The following is a 21,811-nucleotide window of genomic DNA, read 5'->3' as shown; positions in this document are numbered from 1 at the left end:
AAACTGTTACTACTTTAGAAACCACGGAAAGGAAACAGCTCATCTAAAAATATAGCTAGACCCATTGTCAATTGTGGCTGCATTTTTTTACCAAGTAAAAAATATGGCAGAAGTAGAAACAAGCCATATTTCACTCCGCAGATAAGCAAAATTATCACTGTTTAAAACATTCCTGGTTTCTTTTAGCTGTTTTGCCTTACATTCTTGAGCATCAATAAATGCTTGAGCATCGTAAAGTGGTAGATTGAAAAAGCAAATCAAAACCATGCATCATATTTACTCATAGCACTAAGCTACAATCAATAAAAGCATGATTTCAAACTTTAGATTTCTGCCCTAAACCAAAGATGAGTTTTTTTATTTTTTCCTTTTGATAGATCTCACAATGTCAAAACCATACTGTGGTTTTGTATAACGTATGAGCCCAACCTTATGTGTTCCTGTAATCAGATCTGAAAGCGACAATCTATCAGAAATTGTGGTATTTCTGCCATTTTAGTTAACGCAACATCAATCCAATAACTAGAACTGACTTGCTGTAAAGATTTTTATTTTATCCAAAAGTAAGAACAAGTTTAACTCCTTAAAAAATTCATCAGCAAAAGCATTAATGGTAAAATGTATTTGTTACAAACTTGCTAAAAAAATTAATATCAACTAAATACCAGTAATTATATTAGTCTCTTGCCATAAACAAAACTAATTCATAGTTATTTGCATTAATTGTTCATATAGTCAAAATATTTAATTAATAATGACATTGCTGTAAAATCAGTTTGCAAATAAAGTCACTGAAATTAAGATGTTAAATCAAATACATAAACTATCATAACAATATGTATTACTTTTAAAGGATGTTATTATTTATTGATCATATTCTGACACAAGAATTGTTTTCAAGCCATTCTGGTAAACGGAGCTGCTATGAAATTAGTTGCTTTGTGTCTAAGACCACAGCCCTTTTAAATAACAAATGTTAATTTGCCCTAACATGTCCCTGGTTCAGTCCCCCAAGTGCAGATTACTGAGCCATCTGCACTACAACAGCTTTCCAAGCTTTCTCTTTATCAAAGTCCTTCATGCTGTTATTGGAGACCTAAAACAAAAAAGGATGTCAAGGAATGGAACAAAGAATAAAGTGCAGAAGAATCCATAACAACAACAAATTATGATTTGATAAGTTACATAAATGATTACATATCTCCATGATTATAAATACAATAACTCCCTAATTCATCAGAGGTGCAAGAGCCCTTTTCCACTATTTTCCTGAACAAATCTCCTATTTCTTCTAATTTGGAAGCTACTACAGGCACAAGTGTCAGCTTTCCTCCTGAAGCAAATTAAAGCAAACTTTAGGATGCCAATTCAATTTATAAAATGGCATTTAAGAAATGTTTTAGAACCCTATCCCATGCATTGTTTCAAGCCTTCTGCTACATTAAAAATCCAGAAGAAATCTAATCACAAGTCTGACTATATTATTTGATTCATAAACACATGAGGCAATAAATGCAAAGATATATTTCCTTAACTATGATGCAAGTATTGCCATCAGAAATAATTGTGTATAATTTTTAATGTATTCTTATAATCCATAAAAAATTATATAGTCTACTTCAACAAGCTAGCTTAAACTTTTCATATTTACTTATGCAATAATTTTAGTGTATATGATATTCTACAAAAGTTAAGATAAGCAGTAAAAATATTGTTGTGTCAAATAATTTAGAAGTTGGACAATATTAGAAAAACAAACACACAAAATATAGCAGGATTCTTAACATTTTTGTACCATGGACCACTAAAGAGTCTGGTGAAACCTATGGACCCCTCCTCAGAAAAATGTATTTAAATGCATAAAATAAAATAGTGAAAATAAAGTTGTTGTTGTTTTCCCATCCAAGTTTGTGGATCCCTTAAAATCTACCCATGGACTCCCAAGGGCTTTATGGATCTCAGGATAAGAACTCCTGAAGGAGAGAGACAACAATAGCAAGGGATGAACATGACCATGTTCACAGCTATCTATCTATCTATCTATCTATCTATCTATCTATCTATCTATCTATCTATCTATCTACATACACACCCAGAGAGAGAAAAAGAGAGAGAGAGAGAAATGTGCTGTCTAAGTAACAGGTAAAATTTGGGATGGATCCATAAAACAGGTGAATTTGACTCTACTTCTGCTAGGTATAGATACATGCATTTCAAAAAGAACTATGGATATAAAACATTCACTTCTTCTATAAATGAACATTCTGCACATTTTAATGAATAATTGAGACAAGATCTACATGAATACCAACATTCAACAATTTTGAGAACAATAAGATTTAAATTATTAACAATATTCTGTGATGAAATTTAAACTGTAAATATTACTCACCTCTGTTGTTTTGTATTCCTGTTTGTTTGGTGGTGGCCCTGCCCACAATGAATCATGCATTTTCATTTTTGCTTTAAAATTTACACATAGTATGACTGTCCCAGTTGTCAGAAAAGCTTGAACTAATAGCATCAGCATTAGAAGCAAGAGCAGCACATCATAAGACTGCTAAAAATCAACAGATACACAAAACAAGTTTTAGATATGCTAAACATTATCCACTTTTGCTGCCTGGACTGGTCCCTGCAGTTTTTTTGGCTACATTTTTGAAAGTGGTTTGCCATTGCCTGCTTCCTAGGGCTGATAGAGGGTGACTGGTGCAAGGTTACCTAGCTGCTTCATGCCTAAAGCAGCTCTAGAACTTACAGTCTCCCAGTTTTTAGTCTGGTGCCTTAACCACTACACCAAACTGGCTCTAGAGGCTCTGGCAATCCTATACATTCAGATTCAAAGATCATTCATTTGAATCCCTCCTTACTTTATCTGAACAAATTTAGCTTTTATATAACAACACATTAAAATGATAAATATACCAGTTTTTCTAATATCATACTTGTGTCTGAAACATTTATTCTGGACATCTGTGATTAGAAATACTAGCACATGTTACCACAGCTGGCAAGAAGAAACTTGTGAGTGACTGAAATTCTTTCCTGAAGTGAATGTCTTTGGCAGTATGCAAATTTGCAAGCAAGTATTTTTCCCTGTTGATACATAAATTGATTTCAGTCAACTGATAAATATCTCTAAAACATTACAAAAACTGGAAATTGCACAAATGCAACTGCTAGATACATTCACTAGTCTTGACTTGGTCTCCATCAGTTTCTTTAAAATTCTGTGTTAACTAGTAGACCTGCAGCCAACTATTTCCTGGTTAATTTAAATATGTTTTCAACCTTTCCTCTTTGATCTTGTGCCTTTAGCTCCCAGCTCAAATCTTCTAACTCTAGTCTCCAAAGCCCTTGTAATACACAATGTTGTGTGAGTTACCAGTTCTGTTCCAAAATTAGAGTCACATTTGTTTTAATAAATCATAGAATTTCTTTCATTAGAAATTAGTTATCTGCACAGAACTTTATGGCCTAAACACAATATACATACAACAATATTTATTATGTATTAATAACTCAAAAATAAAACATACTTGAACTGTTGGTGGATAATTTTTAATCATGTCCACAATGCGCATTATACTGAAAGACAAGTATCCTGAAGCTGTGAATAACAATGGAGATGTAACACTGCTTATGGCAATAAGAACTTCCACCTAAATTAAAGATAAAATTATGAAATATACAGTTACTAAGAAGAAATTTCCATAAATGTATTTTACCATGGTTTATTTACACAAAGATTTTAATTAAGCTATATTCATAGAGAAATGAACAATGAATATTAAAAATTAACAGATGAATATTTCAGATATTATATTAAAACATGTAGTGTCATGAGTAAGGATGGCGAGCAGGGGGCTCCCATCCAGACTGTCAAGCGCATGCGTAGCACTGATGAATTGTTCAGCCATTCAAAGAGACACAGATCGGGACTGCCTTAACCCTTGGGGAGTTATATGTCTGGGTTTTCCCACGCTTCTTGAGTTTGTTAGGATTGATGTCCTAACAACCAGGAAACACACTGAGACAAGGAACTGGTCTCTAATATTTATTGCTAGTACTTAAGAGGAATCCTAACAAACTGAAGAAGCATGGGAAAACCCAGACATACAACCCCCAAGGGTAAGGCGGTCCCGATCTGTGTCTCTTTGAATGGCTGAACAATTCATCAGTGCTACGCATGCGCTTGACAGTCTGGATGGGAGCCCCCTGCTCACCATCCTTACTCATGACATGTAGTATATCCAAAGCAACTAAATAGCCAAACAAAAATGGTTGAAAATGAAAGTCAGGACTTAATACTAAGCTTAGCTGAGGTTCTGACAGCAGCCACTAAGTGGACAAGGAAAGTAAAACAATGTACATTCTGACTAGACTAGAAATACACTTAGATTGCAAGCCTGTACAAACTTGGGCATGCAATGCAAGTTGTTTTGCATATGCCATTAAATTATTTCAGGCGTCCCTACTTTAAATACATCAGTGATGTCCTTGGGGGTGGGGGCTGGGGTGGATAAAAAAAAGCCAAGGTAGTACAATCGAAATCCCACTCCTTTTGTATATGCATCTACATTGCATACATATCCAAAAAGAGCAGGGCTTCTATTACACTGCTGCAATTGCCATTTTGATTTTTCTGACACCTCCCCATGATTACTGCTAGCCTATATCAGAACATAAATTGCAGAAGAGATGCATAATTAATATGTAACAACACAGCCATGAAAAAGAGCAGACTGGAAGTAAAAATAAGGAAGTTTGAAATTGTACATGAATGGGAAACAACAGAGAAGAGGCATTAAGACTGTAAATAAAACAGTAGTTACAAGAAATGGGGACTGAAATGTTTGAAGATGTTAAAATATAAAGCCATTTTGTCCCACTAATCATATTTGGACAAACACATTTTTGAAGAGTATCAAATCCTGTAGGGTCATTTTTTTCCAGTAACTCTTGGGGAATCAGTTTCCACATGGCCCCAATAATGGGTCCATTAAGTTATCTTCATAAATTATGTGAAAGAAATTAAAAAGATAACTTTTTGATCAATGAAAAAGATCCCAAACAATTCGGCAATGCATTTATTGGACCAATATGCATCTTACGATATCTCCCAACAAAAGTGTTTCCCAATTGGGGATTGTGTGAAAAAAGACAATGCATTTGAAGTAAAAAAAAAAAACCCATAAGACCGATCTAGACCAATTTATTTTATTCCAGCAACACTTATGAGGCTATCATCTATCTGATTAGTTTAACAATGTACTTACCAAGCATTTGCTTGGATATTCAGCAGCAACATGACTTGCAATAGCACTGGGGAAACACTAAGAAAAAAATAAAATATGAGAAAATGTTCAGAGTCAGAACACCCGAAGCTACATTTCAAGAGAATGGTAGATCCTATTATGTTGTACTTTCACAATTTTGTTTTTTTGTAGCCAAACAATTCAGTAAAATCTCATGCTTAGTTGAAGCTTCTCTACTCTTGACATGATATGGGCTAAACTCAATACCTATTTCTCTCACTGCTTAATGGAAATGCGGCTTGGTGTGTCTTATGCTTAGTGCTATGTGGCAGCTGTTTGTTGACATTTTCAGCACCCTGGCCTGAGAAACTCTATCCCCCAACCTATCTCCTACTGGTTTCCTCAGAAAAATTGTCTGAGGAACGTATGCAGTGACTATAGCCATCATGGGTAGATATTCTATCTAACTCATATTTGAGGTAATTAATTTCATTTACTATCTAAATATATTTTTAACAACCTATATATTATTTGCTGTGATTCACATTCCTGATTCACTGTATATCTTTTTGAGACAAGAGTTTCAAGTAAAATGAAATAGATGAAAAGCATAAAGTACCTACAAAGGACAAGGATACCATTTTATAACATTGTTGTACACTGGGATACGTCTTTCAATTATTTCTATTTGTAGAGACAAGTTATTGGAAAATATTAAAAGTAGTTTATAGATAGTATAAGAGTTCTTACCTCCTAATCCAGAGGATATGACAGTAATTGTTGATAGTTAATTTTTGAAAATAAAAATAAGTTACATTCAATTGGGAAATACTTACAGCAACTAAAATCCAAAAAAAAGTTACCGAAAGGTACGGGCCTGAGATTAGTATATCCATATTCAAGGCAATTATTCCTCCAAACACAGCAGAAATTCCAATAATTATTTCTACTACCTTAAAAAAAAAAGAGCAATTTGATTGGAATTTCATTATAGCAACAAATTCCTAGAAGATTTCTAGGGAACAATAAAACAATTTCCTTACCGAATAGGATTTTAGGATCCGTATAGGGAAGCTGATATTATTCAGTGTGCTAGTATTATCATAAATAGTTGTCTAAAAGGGAAAAGATGATCAAAGTAAGCAAGCAACAATACCAAACACTAACAATCAATCTACAGAAGCTATTGACAGATAGAAGTATACTGTTAAGGTTTTAGCATACAGTATGTATAGCTTGAGAAAAGAGGATTCTCATGTTTAAAGTCCCATCAGTACCACTTTGTACATATTTTATGAGAAAAAAATCCTTCTATTCTGTCCTCTGTACATATGGTTTGAAGCGTAACGTAAATTACTGTGATATAAGAAATTAGCTACAGCATTTTTTCCTTCTATCTTAATGTATTGTATGATCAGTTGTTAACATATATAATATCAACCTGTCATTGTGCATATTTATGTTTTGTGGCAAATATGCACATGATCCATACATCATCACTATTATTATCCATGCATGAATAAAGAATTGCACATAATTCCTATACAGTTTCCAGAAGGCCCTGAAGAATGTTCAAAACAGAACTGTATGTTTCTTACAAAGTATGCATGCTAATGGAGAATATTCCAAATGTGATCAAGATAGTAGATTCCTTAAGGTCAGATGACTATTCAGAATCTGAAATCACAGTCTTAAAAAAAAAAATGTATGTGAGGGGAGATTAGACACAAGACTGGATGTTCAGAAATGCACCAGTCTAAGAAACTGTGGCAGTGGATTGTTAGAGGTTAGAGCCGCTATTAAGGACTACCTTGTGGCGATAAAAGCGGTGAAGCATCAATACTTCTCCGCTCTTATTGCGTCCGCAGAATGCCGCCCGACGGCCCTGTTTAAGATCACTTGATCCCTTTTGGGGAAGGTGGGTTCGGTGACCCACCTACAGGGCCGTGCAGAGGAATTTGCTGAGCATTTCCAGGACAAAATCGCTCGGATCTGCTCCAAGTTAGACTCCAGGCATGAGGCTTGGTCTGGAGAGATACTTGGGGAACGGGCTTACCCAGTTATCTGGGAGCAGTTTGATCCTGTTGGACCTGAGGAAGTGGACAGGATCCTACGGACAGTAAATGCCACCACGTGTCATCTAGACCCATGCCCCTCCTGGCTGGTAAAAGCAGCCCGGGAGGTGACATGTGGATGGGTCCATGCGATGGTTAATACATCCTTGGGAGAGGGGGTATTCCTGGCTACCTTTAAAGAGGTATTGGTGCACCCCCTCAAGAAACCATCGCTGGACCCTACTGTTCTGGACAATTTTCGTCCAGTCTCCCACCTTCCCTTTGTGGGAAAGGTGGTTGAGAAAGTGGTGGCTTTGCAGCTCCAGAGGGTCCTGGAGGAAACAGATTATCTGGACCCCTTTCAGTCAGGTTTCAGGCCCAGTTATGGGACAGAAACAGCATTGGTCGCACTTATGGATGATCTCTGGCAGAAGCAGGATGGTGGCAGTGCATCCATCCTTGCTCTCCTTGATCTCTCAGCAGCTTTCCATACCATCAACCATGGTATCCTTCTGGGGCGGCTCAGGGAGTTGGGGGTGGGTGGCATGGTTCTGCACTGGTTCACCTCCTTCATCCAGGGCCGGTCCCAGTCGGTGGTGATAGGGAGCGAGAGGTCCGACCCTCGGCCCCTCCTTTCTAGGGTGCCACAGGGTTCGGTACTCTGTCCACTCCTTTTCAATATCTACATGAAACCGCTGGGTGAGATCATCCGTCACCACGGGATGAGGTATCATCAGTATGCTGATGATACTCAATTGTATATTTCCATCCCAGGTGAAGTAAGTGATGCCGTGACTGCCCTCTCTGAGTGTCTGGGGCTGTGGGGGTCTGGATGGGGAACAACAGGCTTCAACTGAACCCTGGTAAGATGGAGTGGCTGTGGGTTAATGGTTCTTCCATATCTGGGAAATTGTCATCTTTAGTTCTGGATGGGGTTGCACTGCCCCAGACAGACCCAGTGTGTAATCTGGGGGTCATCCTGTACTCACAACTCCTGCTCGAAGAGCAGGTAGCAGCCATGGCTAGGAGAGCCTTTGCGCAGCTACATGCTGTGCACCAGTTACGCCCTTTCCTGGATCAGGAGGCCCTTCAAACAGTCACTCACACCCTTGTTATCTCTCATATAGACTATTGCAATGCACTCTACATGGGGCTACCCTTGAAAAGTATCCGGAAGCTTCAGCTGGTCCAGAATGCAGCCGCGCGAGCTGTCTTTGGTGCCCCCAGAAGGGCACATGTAATACTGCTGCTGCGTGAGCTGCATTGGGTATCAGTTTGCTTCTGGGTCCAATTCAAGGTGTTGGTTATCACCTTTAAAGCCCTACATGGCATGGGGCCAGGTTACTTGAGGGACCGCCTCTTCCCCATTATATCAGCCCGTCCCACCCAATAGTGCAGAGATGGCATGCTGCGGACCCCGGCTCTAAGACAACATTTGGCGGGGTCCAGGAAGCGGGCCTTCTCTGCAGTGGTGCCTGCCCTATGGAACATGCTGCCCTGGGAGGTGAGATTGGCCCCATTGCTCCTGGCCTTTTGGAGGAGTCTGAAGACCTGGTTCTGCCACCTCACTTGGTGCGGAGAGGGGAATAGATCTACATGGGGATGGCTGCTATAGACCACTCCTCCCACACTTGCACTGCTTTAGATTCTTTTGCCACTTGGACTTTTTTATTTTTTATTCTTATTTATATTATTTATTATTGTAATTTTATATTGTGGATTTTATTATTGTTGTTTTAATTGATTGCTGTAAATCACCCAGGGTCCCCCGACAGGAGGAGATGGGCGGGGACAAATTAAATAAATAAATAAAACTGTTTCACAAGACCTAGAGGAACACTATGGAGCTGGCTATTACAACTTTATGTTGTCCTCCCTCAGCTATCATCTAACAGTAACTATTCCAGGAAGCTGCAGAGCAGAAGTAGCTGTTTGCGGTGGCGCTGCGGGTTAAACCGCTGAGCTGCTGAGCTTGCCGATCAGAAGGTCGGCGGTTCGAATCCGCGTGACGGGGTGAGCTCCCGTTGCTAGTCCCAGCTCCTGCCAACCTAGCAGTTCAAAAACATGCAAATGTGAGTAGATTAATAGGTACCGCTTTGGCAGGCAGGTAACGGCATTCCATGTAGTCATGCCGGCCACATGACCACGGAACTGTCTACGGACAAACACCAGCTCTTCGGCTTTGAAACGGAGATGAGCACCGCCCCCTAGAGTTGGACACGACTGGACTTAATGTCAAGGGAAACCTTTACCTTTACCTAATGCTTCCCAATTGGCAGCCATTCTAGAAAGCTATCTGAACTATTCTTCCCTGTTGAACATTAATAAGAATGCTTTTTTTTTTCAAAAGTTGTCTGATCTTCCTTCCCTGCCCCCCTCCCTTATCTTCCTCTACCTGTTTTCCTTTGTAAGTTGTACATTTAAAATTGTAAATCTCAGGCAGGTACTGACATAATACAGATTTTTGTAAGCTACCCTGAGAGCCCTTTTGGCTAAAGAGTAAAGTAAAAATGTTTTAATGCAAGCCATGTACCTTGAGGTATTGCAAGCCCTTGTGCATAATATTTTGCAACACATTGTGTTAGCAGACTTGGTTAAAAAATGTATACTGAGACATTTTGCAAGAGATTTCTCAATGCTTTGTGCTGAAGCTTTATTTTTTTTTTCCCTCATAGAATAGGCATCCTGACTCATGTAAGGCTAGAGTCTAGACTGAATCTCTAGATTCAATCTTGGTTGGTTATGTAGAAGATATAATTAAAGAAATATAGTTTTATTCTTCTGTACAATTATGAGCAAAATAAAGATAGCAGCTTCCTTATAGTATTTTCAGAATAAAATAACACTAAATTATGAATCTATATATGCTAGCATAACTACAGGTGTTGCAAGTGTTGTATTGTGTGAGGTTTGAGATACGCACACAAATACATTCACAAAAAATGATTAAGGCAGGATTTTTCTTGTGAAGATTACAATATGGTTATGGACTTAGCATTTAAGAAATACATACTGTATTATATCAAAAGAAAAAAGAAAGCTTCTGATCTTAATGTCAGCCACATGTTTGTACACAAAAATTTAATGCATATATAAAATATATAAATTAGAAGAAAATGAATTAAATACTGTACGAGTTTATAAGTTATATTTTAAATGAAATGTGTCCCAAGGAGCAACGTACAGTAGCATAGAGAGAACAAGATACTATGTTTTTTGTAAAATAACAGGGGATACATTCTCTAAATCCCTATGCATAAATAAACAGATTATTCTGATTTGAAAAAAAGGGATATGCAATACATGCTGAAAGAAAGCATTAGGCTGTATTAAAAATAGTAAAAGGCAACCTTACTCTTTTTCTCTTGCAGCATTCCTCATTAGATCTAGCAGATATTATTACAGTAGTTGCCATAAAAGCCTCTAGCAGAATCAGGAGAATCAGGTTGAAATTTATCTGTGGGTAAAAAGTTTTAAATGATTTATATTAACATAAGTGTTTTGATAAAATTATTGTTGTCCTTGCTTTTTGAATTAGATTAAACCATTATCTTTGTAATGGCAGTCATTAAAAATGGATCCTAATACTGTAATAAGATATTAATGTAAAATGGCTTCTCATGCAGTTTTGCCTAATTTGAATAGTTCCAATACAATCCCTCAAAATTAAATTAAAGAATTCCACAGGTATAAATAAAGAATTTTGAATCACACAGAAAACAATCTGCAATTACACTGAAAGAGGAAGACAGTGCTTTCAAACAATTGTCCTAAGTACTATCAATTTAAAAAAATCTTTGTGCAACAATTTCATCTTTCACTCTTAATGAATTTTTATGTGACAAGAAAATTGATGGAAAGATAGTGAGAAAATATGGGAAAGCTGTTAGTGAAAGAGATTAGATCTGGAGTACCACCACCTCAATAAAATTCCATGAACGAAATGACATTTGTACAGTAACAGCTTCATCTGGAAGTACCCAGGATCAATACCTTTTGAATGCAATCATACTGCAAATGTAACTTTTAGGAATACAGAAGCAGATGAAACTGCCATAAAATGTCCATTGATCCATCCCCCAGAAATCTGAATTCTGCCATCCACCTGGTTTTTAGGAAGGACATTAAAACCTGGCTGCTCCAGCAGTCCTTGGGGACTGAAATGTTGTTAATGTTGTTCCCTCTGGCTTTGGGATATTTGTCTAATGTAATTGATGGTACTGCTGTTTTCATAAGTAGATGTTCTTTGATTTTTTAATTGTAATTTTGTTAATATTGTAACCTGAATTATAGATGGTGGATATGTATGCCGCTCAAAGTTATCAGCAACTGGAGCAATGTATAAGGCAATCAAACAAGGAAATAAACAAAATAAATAGCATAGTATTTTTGAGAACAGCTGGATTCATACATTATGCCAAGACATAATTTAATTTAGTTTTGGCTTAATCAACTGTTGCTTATTCAATAAGCCATGGTTAATTGTGGTGTAACACAGTATGGCCCCTATCATTAATTGGCAGGACTCTCCATGGTTTCTGACAGGTTCTTTTCCATCACTACCTGGAAATGCTAGCACTGAACATGGAACATTGTTCATACCAAGCAGGTGTTCTACTAAGCTGTGGATTCTCCCACACGTTCATCATCAAATCTTTTATTACGGCCTTTGGGCCAGAAAGCACAACAATAAAATACATATACCTGTAATTATTAATACAACTTTTAAATGCAATAAAAAATTAAATGTATACAGTTAAAAGTTTTCCTGAATGTTAAAAAATGAGAAATAAATGACTATGATTTTTTTCTCCAAGCAATGTAACACTGCAGAAGCAGAAAGTCTGGATTAGAAAACAAGTTAGTCACACTTTGATATAATTGAAATTTGTATGAAAAATTGATTATGACTATCCTAATTTCAATAATTTTAATGAAACATACAAGTGAATGCAATCTACTGGCTATATTCTATTGATAGACAATTGTATTTTATCTATCCCTTAATTATTTAATGGTCACATAATGCACAACAAGTTTTTAATATAACGCTTGACTGATTTGTTCAAACGTTCTATACAGTATTTGTTGTTTACTACTCACATTTATTGCTGTAGGTGTTAAGACAAGCTTGCATCCAAACCAGACTAAACATGTTGTTGTAATCGCGAATGTTGAAACAAATAGAAACTGAAAATCGGGTATCTGTAAAAACAGTGAGAACATTATTTTTTTCATTTAGTTAGAATAATACATAAACAACATGTTATCCATCTTTCTAAACTTAAAGGACTTACCACATTAGCTTTGTTTCTGGCTATGGCAAAACTCACTGCTGCTGAGGGAATACACTAGGCCAAAAAACATTAAAAAAACAACTTAAAAAATAATATATTTCATGTCAATGTGGTACTTAACATATGATAGAAAAGTCAAGTTCTATTTCAACATAGTTAAACTGCTGAAATCCTGTATCACTCATTTAAGTTGGGGGAGCACTAATTAAACAATATACCATATTTAAAAATTATGCAAAGCTGTTTTAACAAAAAGTTTATGTCAAAGACATAGTTTAGATGTGTGCATGGGCTTTTGCACCTTATAAATAAAGACACCCCCAAGTCAAACTCAACTCCTAGGGGCTACATGGACACAACTTTACCATTTTCCTGGCAACGGTGTATAGAGTTTGCCAGAGCGTTCCTTCAGGATATTTTTCAACTTCCCAGCCCAGTTGGTAGCCCAAGTATTCTCTGGTGGTCTTCCAGAGCAGTCATAAGCAGGACTGACTCTGCCTGGCTTCCAAACCCTGACAACATTAGCCAAGTGCTGCCACCTGCTGAGACTTTAAGACTTTACTGAGATTTTAAGGCTACTGGTAATTTAAACACCAGAACTGGTGTTTAAATATACCATATCATATCTGGGCTGCAAAAATCCATTAAATGGCAGCAAGAACATACAAATAAAATTAATCTTTTATTTCCAGCTAGTGGTTCCATCTAGATTTTTGCAGTCCTTATACGGTATTCTATGAATGGCACATCTCTGTGTCAGTCCATTAAAGGGTATTTACTTCCCATCCTAGAGTGAATGTTCCTGTGCTACATACAGCAAGAATTCAAAGCCCCTTCTTCTCAGTTCCAAAATAGCTGACAGTAAAGTTTCATTCACATTAAGTTTTCATCCAACCAAATATGTTCATGACAAAGTCCCACTGTAATAGAACAGAGACCCATTATAACGAATAGAACAAATTAGTTTTAATTAAGTCACCTATTAACTATTGTTTACTGGATTAGGACATATTTATACATTCACAAATATAACACGCATACACACAGAAATGCATAAACAGCTCTACCACCTCCAGCTTCTTGTGGAAGAAGAGAACATTTACAGGATTTGGGGGGGGTCTCATTTTTTTCTGAAATTGCTAATAATAGCATTTCATTGCAGGACTTATTTCAATTAAAATGTGTATATAACCTAACTTTTTTTTATTGCTGTATCACTTTACATCTGCTTTGGTGAAGGAAAAATGTGTTTAATTGGCACAAAAAAAATTCAGTAATTTAACAGTAAATAATTTATCTGTAACCAATAGCTAGGAAGCTAAAGAAGATATACATATACATATTGGCATTATAATTAGCAATATGGAGAATTTGACATAAATATATACAGTTTAATGAAAATTAAATACTGAAATTGCAATTCTAATTCACATTTTCATGGAGCTACAGTAATGTGAGAATGCTTACTGAACCTGCTGCACAGCGCAAGTAATCCATTTCAGCTGGAAAAACATTCCCCAAATAAAGGGAAAATCCAGAGGTAATAAGAATACAAGTCTGAAATGTAGAAATATGACAAGCAATATATTGATTAATAGAGATAAAACTAAGCAACTATGTAAATCTGAGAATTATTATGCAATAATATCTGGCAGCAATATAAAAGAAGTATTCTTTTCACTAAGGAAAATACAAATGAAGAAATACATTGAGAATGTGATACAGATTTACAGAAGCATATAATTTTTACCCTTTCTATAGCATTACACTTTTAACTATGCAACTGCTGTTAACAAACAGGCAGGAAGCTCTGATATTTGTCATTATATTTATCAAATATGAGAATTCAGCAACAGGTTAATTAAGTTAGTTAATTGCAGTACTATTAAAAAAAAAGTAAAATGTTTCCTTGGCAGACACATAGCATCTAAATACACATGGATTGCCTACATTTTCTGACTATGTAATCTCCATTCCAAAATATTTTGAAGCCATTCTTATTCATAAACTGCTCAGAGAAAATCTTCAGGAGCCATTGTACTACTACTACTACTACTACTACTACTACCACAGTATTGCAAGTAGTAACATTTAGCCTGTAACAATAGTGGGATGGAATCTCCAGTGCCAAAATCACTATCACTAATTATGTTCATGTATTAATGCATAAATTATATTAACATAATTGTTACACCACACTATATTACTAAACATTTCTAAGAAATAGGAAAAACTGGGGATGAGGAGACGATTCATCTACTTTCTTACTATATACATTACCTAAAATAAGGGGTGGCCAACCAATTGGCTGTATGAGACCTTCCAGCATCCTACTGCAGCCCACTAGCACTCCAAGTTCACTCCACTGATATTTGGAACCTAAATGTCCCAAATTGGTGCTGCAATTTTTCATTTTCCCCCCAAATTGTTTTCCTCACAAACCTAGTTGTTGTTGTTATCATCACTACCACCATGCCCTGCCTCCTCAAGGTCCAGATGGCCCCCACTCTGCTGTTGTTTAGAAGAGCAGTGAAGGACCTTGAGTGAGGGAGAGTGAGACCCCTTCATCATGCTTGACATCTTTTATCTTTTTTTTTAATGTTTTATTGATTTTATTGTAATTTCTTTTATTGTTGTGAGCTGCCCAGAGTCATTGACAGTTGGGCAGCATACAAGTTTAATAAATTATCATCATCATCATCAGTTTAAGAGTGGGAGTAGGAATGCAAATTGATCCCATTCCTACTTTTAAATCTCTACCACCAGAGCCTGAAATCATTCACAGAAAAGGAATTTGGAGGCTTTGGAGAAAGTTAAATCTGAGAATAGGAGTACTTTGTATTCCATTCCTATTTCTATCATTAAAATCAGCCCTGTCCTTCCTGAAAATGTCACTGATCACTGAATGCAGCACCCTAGAAGAACAGGAAGCTCCAACCCCTCAAACAAATCCCACACTTACCCTAAAACATCATCACAAGATTCAAAAACCATGTTATAGTATTGCTGAATCTTTCTGGCATACATCTACTTCATTTAAAAGCAAGGGAGTCTCATCTCTGCTATATAAAACTCTTATCTTAAGTACAAGCTCCCTAGAAACAGTGTCCCTTGTTACTGATGTGGGTTCTGTTCTAGCCTAACAGCCAAAGGTAACAAAACACAGATAACCTTGAAAAGATTTACTTTAACATACAGATGCTATTCTGTGCAAGCAATACATTAAAATACAATGCAATGCAATACATTAAAAATAGTTCAAGAGTCCTCCTTCGAACACAACCACACACTCAAAAGTGCAGATAATCCATTAGCACAGACCATAAGGGCTTATCTGTTTTTACTAACCACAGAAAGATCCAGCCACAGGTAGCAGAAATGTGAGTAATAAGGGCCACTTGTTCTCTTGAAAAAACTCTGGGAGTGAGAACTGTGATCAGAACTTGATGAACCTCATTGGAATGGTTTGTGATGCAAAATTCCTTTTACATCTATTTCAGAGAGTCATCATGGAGATAATTCATAGATAGCTTGGTTCTCTGGTAATATTACACTCTATAACTTATACTTTTTCCAGATTGCATTGACAGTGCTGGAAGCAAATTTGTGCCTATTACTTTCTTTAATGTCAATGCCACGTGAGGGAATAAAGAAAACAACAGGTGTAACAAGTGCTAACAGGGACCCCTGTATTCGGACACTCTTTTCTCTTTGTGATGCTTTTTCTTTCCTTTCAGTGGCAATGAACTGCCTGCTTTTACCAGGAGTTGCAATGATCCTTTCCACAGAATGTTTGAAATTACTGTAAGCGAAGGACTGCATGTAGCCCTTGGCTGCCTATACCTGAATTAAGTAGATGACAACGTAGTAATATTTTTGTTTTCAATTATGTGTACACCAAAGCAATAACTACTAGACCAAACTAGGCCTGAATAATTTCTCGTACTTACCCCCATCAGCAATGAATAAATCCATGTTTTATAAAAGAAACAAGGATGAAATCTTTTGGAGAGCTGAAGATTGCTAGATTTAATATCTGGAACATAACTTCCATTCTGTTGTCTTCCACGCTCCAAAGTTAGCATCCTATCATAACTAAATTCTTCCCTGTAAGATTCTTCCTTTGTCATAATGCTTTAAAGAGATAACAAAATATTCATTTTCATTTCTTTTCTGAATGTACGTTCACCACCTTGAGTTGACCAAAATACGTATATTTAAAAAAAGGTGTATATATAAAAATTTAATAATAATGATTACAAAGTTCCCTGCTTCTTTTAGTATCTTCCGTTTTCTTTATCATGTAACATTACAAACTCTAATGTACATATTGCCCCACACATTTCACTGCATAGAAAGACTCAAAATATTAACCTCTCATCCCAGATTTATTTACTAGTTGGTAAATTTTGACACTGTCAAAGAGATTTAAGTTCTGTATCAATTCATTTTGGACTTCGGAATAAATTATTTAATAAATTTATTTCTAATTTTAATTGACTAGCCTTTTAAATTACTTCATAGTTTTCTATTGTACCTTACAAAATATACCACGCATTTAAAAGTGGTCCCTAGTAGTTGATGTAAGCTGGAATACATCTTATTAATTAGATTTGAGTAAATTTCAGTGTATGTGCACAATTTCCTAATAATAACTAATTTTATCATGAACTGAATAACTATTCTTTTATATATTGTTTCCTAAGTTTTATTTTGTATGAAAATCAGCAAATAGTAGAAAAATGGCACAGGATCTATACTCAACCTGACATTTCAATTGTAATTATCTTTATTACATGACAAAATACTTTGCTCTATAAGTGCAACTAATTAATTGTATGCAGTTTTTCAACTCTTAAATTATTTACAGAATAGACTGATTACTATAACTTATCCACGCATATATCAGTCCTGCAAAAAAGCCATACATACCTTAAACTAAGAAGTTTAATAGTCAACTTTGAACAGTTTGGTGAGTAGAACTGTCCGGATACTTTGTTTCGCTGCGTAGTGATTCATGCAACCTTTGAAAATTTTGCTCTTCCACTTTGGCTTTCAACAGGATCTATTCATACGAGGAACAAAAGCACAGCAAAAAACTCAGGCAAGGGAACATAAAAATGCCAACAGAATGTTAATGAAGAGAACACACTACAGAACTACTACACCATATTTTCGCAAGGTTTTTTCCAAGGGTTTCAAGTTAAGATTCTATGCTGCCAAAAAGTAAAATATATGATATAGTTTAATCATATTCATGTTATGATATTGAGTAATTACAATTTCAATCCTAACACATTTACTGTATCTAATGGACTTACTTTTGAAAAGACACATATAGGATTGCGTTATCCTAGGCCATACCTGCAAAATTATTCCATTTTTCCACAAAATAAAAATAGTGTTCTAAAAAGAGGATCAAAAGAAAGGAGGAGTCAGGGACTTGAACATGGACAGTGACTATGACAGAGACTCAGACATGCCCACTTTAAAGTCTCACTGATTTCAAATGTCTTTAACTTGCATTAAAATTAAAGGTTAAGAACAAGGTGTGAAAATGTGAACAATATTGTTATTCAGTGTTTTGATTTAGTGCTTCAAATAAGACCATTATATGAACTGCACATTTCTATATATTATACTTCTGGTTTTATAGAGAGAAACTTAAAGTAAGACAAATAAATATACTCTCATAGGGAATGTAAAATGCTTTTGTTTCCTTTAATCTCTCTTTGTCCCTCTAATTGTTAGAAAATTAAATAAATAAGAATGCCACCTTCTCTGAAGCTACTGGCACACAGTTAACTGGAGTGATGGCATGGTATTTTGTGCTGCCCTAACATTCCTTGCAACTAAGAAACAACTCCAGCACAGAACCCTGAAACGTCATCTTTCTGTCTAAGATAAATTATTTTGAGACACTATTTTTTCTTGGTAAAAAGGAAATAGTTGGCACGATATCAATTAACTTTTAGCTAAATCTCTCCCAGCCTTCCGAAAGGGAGTGAAAACCTGGCTTTGCCACCTCGCTTGGGGTGGGAGGAGGGATAGTCAATCATCAGGGTGGTTGGCACTGTGATGTGGCCCCAAGGAATTTATATTTTATATAAATGTTAAATATTTTCTATATTTTATATTTATATTTTTATGATGCACTTGTTTTTTTTTTATTTTAATCTCTTGTTATTTTAATTGAATTGTAAACCGCCCAGAGTCACTTGCAAGATGGGCGGTGCAGAAATGTGAGAAATAAATAAATAAATGCACGTGTTCTCTAGTACAGAAATGTACTATCCCACCTATATCACAGACTTACATATACACCGATCCAGTTGTATCCATACACCAGGGCTATCAGATCTGGGTTGCAAAACTCCAAATGGCCACCAGATGGCAGCTCACATATAGTATCTCTGACTCATTTTGTTGGGTCAACATAGCCATTACGTTTCACTACTATAATGCCTTGAGACAGCCTTGTATGCACTTCTCCATTGTGTATTAAGACCTGCTCCCAAGCATGGGTTCAAACATGGTTAATACTGGGTTGTCCACAGAGTGAGGTAAAAGAATGCAAGATGGCGGCCAGGGCAATGTGACCAAATCTCTGCTTGTTTTTTTGTGTGTCATGACACCCATAAAAAACAGGCAGAGCTTACATTGCAGCATCATGGCTACTGTTTCTTTTGACCACACCCATGGACACTTCTAGTTTGCACTAAGTTATGGCAATTTTTTTCAGCCAATAAACTTTTCAGCATGAACTTCTGAGAGCAGCATATGGTTTCATAAATTGGGGATGCTCAATCATGAACCCCCTTCATCAGAAGGCAAAGAGTTAAGTTTGCTCATTAACAGTCCCTCTGGTCACCCAAAAGTGGCTTTTACCACATTGGTACATCTTTGATTCCCCCCCTCCCCCAGGGAATAAGTCACATTTTCCAAGAAATCTGGGCTGTAACCACTCTCCATTTTTTCCATTTCTAAGAATGCCTCTGTGGTCCACTTGGGCCCCTGAGGAAATGCTAGAGATATAAACTACACTTGAGGTTGGTGCTTTGTACGCACAAAACAGAAAATGTTTTGTTTAGAACATGAAATAAACCATCACATTCCAGCAGTTCTGCCAAACTGTTTCTGATTGGCCACAGTTCAGCTGAAACTAAACCTGGAACTGATGGGTTGTGCTGGGTTTCAGCCAAAACCAAGTTCAGAGGGATCCTAGAAGAAGAGGACAAGGGTAGCACCCTAATCTTTCTTCTATGTGATTGAGTCCTGGCTGCTCTCCTTTCCCTCTTGTTGGAGGTCCTGGCAAATCAGCATGCCTCATTAGCATGTGGATGAGTACACTCTAGGATGCAAATTCTCTGTGTGTTTCTGGAGGAAGCTGTTTGTTGCCCCGCCCACATTCCTCACTTCTTCCTTCTTCACCATCTGGGAAGAAGCATGTGGCTGCAGCTCTTTTCATCTTGGGTCATGCATGGCCCTGGATTCAGGAGGTTCCCTCTTTCTCCATGCAGCCTTCAGCAGCAATGAGGGCTGAGGGTCAATTCAGTTTAGGGAAAAGAAGGAACAAAAATCATCATTTTTCTTCTAATGGATGTAACTGGACCAAATAAATCAGTATGACTCTTTTTACTTACTTTTAAACCCACTTTATCTAAATGTCTAATTCTTTATGCTTGGGTAGGCTAAGTGTGTGAGATCTATAACCTATATTTCTTTAACGTGCTCATTAATGCTATTTTATTCTTTTTCTGTGCACATCTTTCGCTGTGTTAAGCTCTGCTCCATTCAGTGGTCCTAGCTGTCCACTAATGGCTTCACCTCTATGCCCACAGTAGCTCCTATTGATGCCCGAGCACATCCCACCAGCCAGCCTGCCTCCAATCTTGCCCCTCTTTCCCTCCCATCAGCCACAGCTCACGTTATTGATATTTGCACTCAGCATTCCCACGAACGCTCCCCAGGTTTTTCTCATTCTCTCCCATCCCTACTAAATTTCTTCAGCCCCAAACAGCCACATTTCCATTCATATCCTGAAAAAAAAAACAGCCATTTCATTCTGCATATGGACCGAAACATCAGAATTCATGTTTTGGATTGTGCCATAGGACAATCTGCACATCCCCAGGCCTGGGCTGGGCTTTGCAGCCAGCTAGCTTTTTATTTATTTATTTCTAACGTTAAAAGGAAAAAAAAGTCAGGTGGAGTAAGGAACAGGGTAAACATCAGGGAATGTATTCATAGGCATGCTGAGGACCCAGGCTTTCAGTCATAATGTGGATTATTTGGTATTGGATCCACATGCTCAGTGATCTGTAAACCAGGATTTAGGGCACAGCAACTGATGGAAACACCTGATCAACTTCAGCTGATTTTGCAAAGCTAAGTAGGATCAGTCCTTTTTAATATTTGCATGACAATATCATGGCTGGAGACTAGCGAAGTAGACAAACATCCTGGAAAAGGGAAAAGCAAGCCAGCTTCGTTCTGTTATCAATAAATCTACATTGTTTCCTGCAGGGCATGATTGCCAGTGCTTCAATGACATGGCTAAGTAGCCATCTTGACTTTTTTGACCCTCACAACCCCTATATGGTTGCATCCATGCAATCATCTGGAGTTCTCTGCACGGGTGAATCCTGAGAGCTCAATCAACTGTGGTGAGCACAATGTGAGAATGAGTGTTATCCTTCCTCCCAAGCTACAAAAACCTGTACCAGCATTGGCTTTAAAAAAGAAAAAAAAAATTATTCCTAGTTGCAGACATATATCCTGAGTGTGTGTGTGTATGAGAGATATCTATATCTTATATAAGACAGATACTGTACAGTATATATATGCAATATATATATACATATATATACACACACACACTTATGATGTATAACAGATATATACCTACCTACCTACCTACCTATCGTATCTATCTTACGCTCCTTGGTGAGGGAGCGAGCTTGCTTCCCCATGAAAATGCACCTGTCCTCCAAAGGTCCCCAATTACAAACGGCTGGGGATTATGGGGGCCGTAGTCCCACCCTCGGGAAGAGCGCCGGGCTGGAAACCGCCGACCAAGGTGCCGTCCAAAGCGCTGAGGACAAAATGGGGGGGGGGGCACGGAAATCATACCCACCTGTCATGAGACGGGAGGGGGCGCGGGCTTTAAATGCGGAAAAGGCAAAAGGCGACCGCTCCCCCG

General features: G+C 37.1%; 1 protein-coding gene across 1 annotated transcript; it reads right to left on the bottom strand.

The window, feature by feature from the left end:
* Window positions 1-675: 675 nt before the first annotated feature.
* MLC1 (modulator of VRAC current 1) lies at window positions 676-21,810 on the bottom strand. Its single transcript, XM_063308925.1, has 13 exons — window positions 21,746-21,810; window positions 17,542-17,674; window positions 16,560-16,743; window positions 14,077-14,166; window positions 12,610-12,663; window positions 12,416-12,517; window positions 10,668-10,769; window positions 6,302-6,373; window positions 6,095-6,211; window positions 5,280-5,336; window positions 3,540-3,662; window positions 2,393-2,560; window positions 676-1,096 (listed from the first exon to the last, which is right to left on the bottom strand). Exons 3-13 carry the CDS (start codon window positions 16,737-16,739, stop codon window positions 1,022-1,024), a joined length of 1,140 nt encoding a protein of 379 aa, XP_063164995.1. The 5' UTR covers window positions 16,740-16,743; window positions 17,542-17,674; window positions 21,746-21,810; the 3' UTR covers window positions 676-1,021.
* Between the last annotated feature and the right edge of the window lies 1 nt (window position 21,811).

Source organism: Candoia aspera, chromosome 7 (assembly GCF_035149785.1).
Source record: "Candoia aspera isolate rCanAsp1 chromosome 7, rCanAsp1.hap2, whole genome shotgun sequence".
Taxonomy (NCBI): domain Eukaryota; kingdom Metazoa; phylum Chordata; class Lepidosauria; order Squamata; family Boidae; genus Candoia; species Candoia aspera.
This window is presented reverse-complemented; position numbering and strand designations above follow the sequence as displayed.

Bases quoted from the DNA above. Each gene is read 5' to 3' on its own strand.
- MLC1 (XM_063308925.1), bottom strand. From the start codon at position 16,739: ATGACAAAGGAAGAATCTTACAGGGAAGAATTTAGTTATGATAGGATG. The intron at 2,561-3,539 runs GTATGTTTTATT...GTTGATTTTTAG, and splicing joins ATTATCCACCAACAGTTCAA to CAGTCTTATGATGTGCTGCT. The intron at 1,097-2,392 runs GTGAGTAATATT...TTTTTGTTTTAG, and splicing joins AGGAATACAAAACAACAGAG to GTCTCCAATAACAGCATGAA.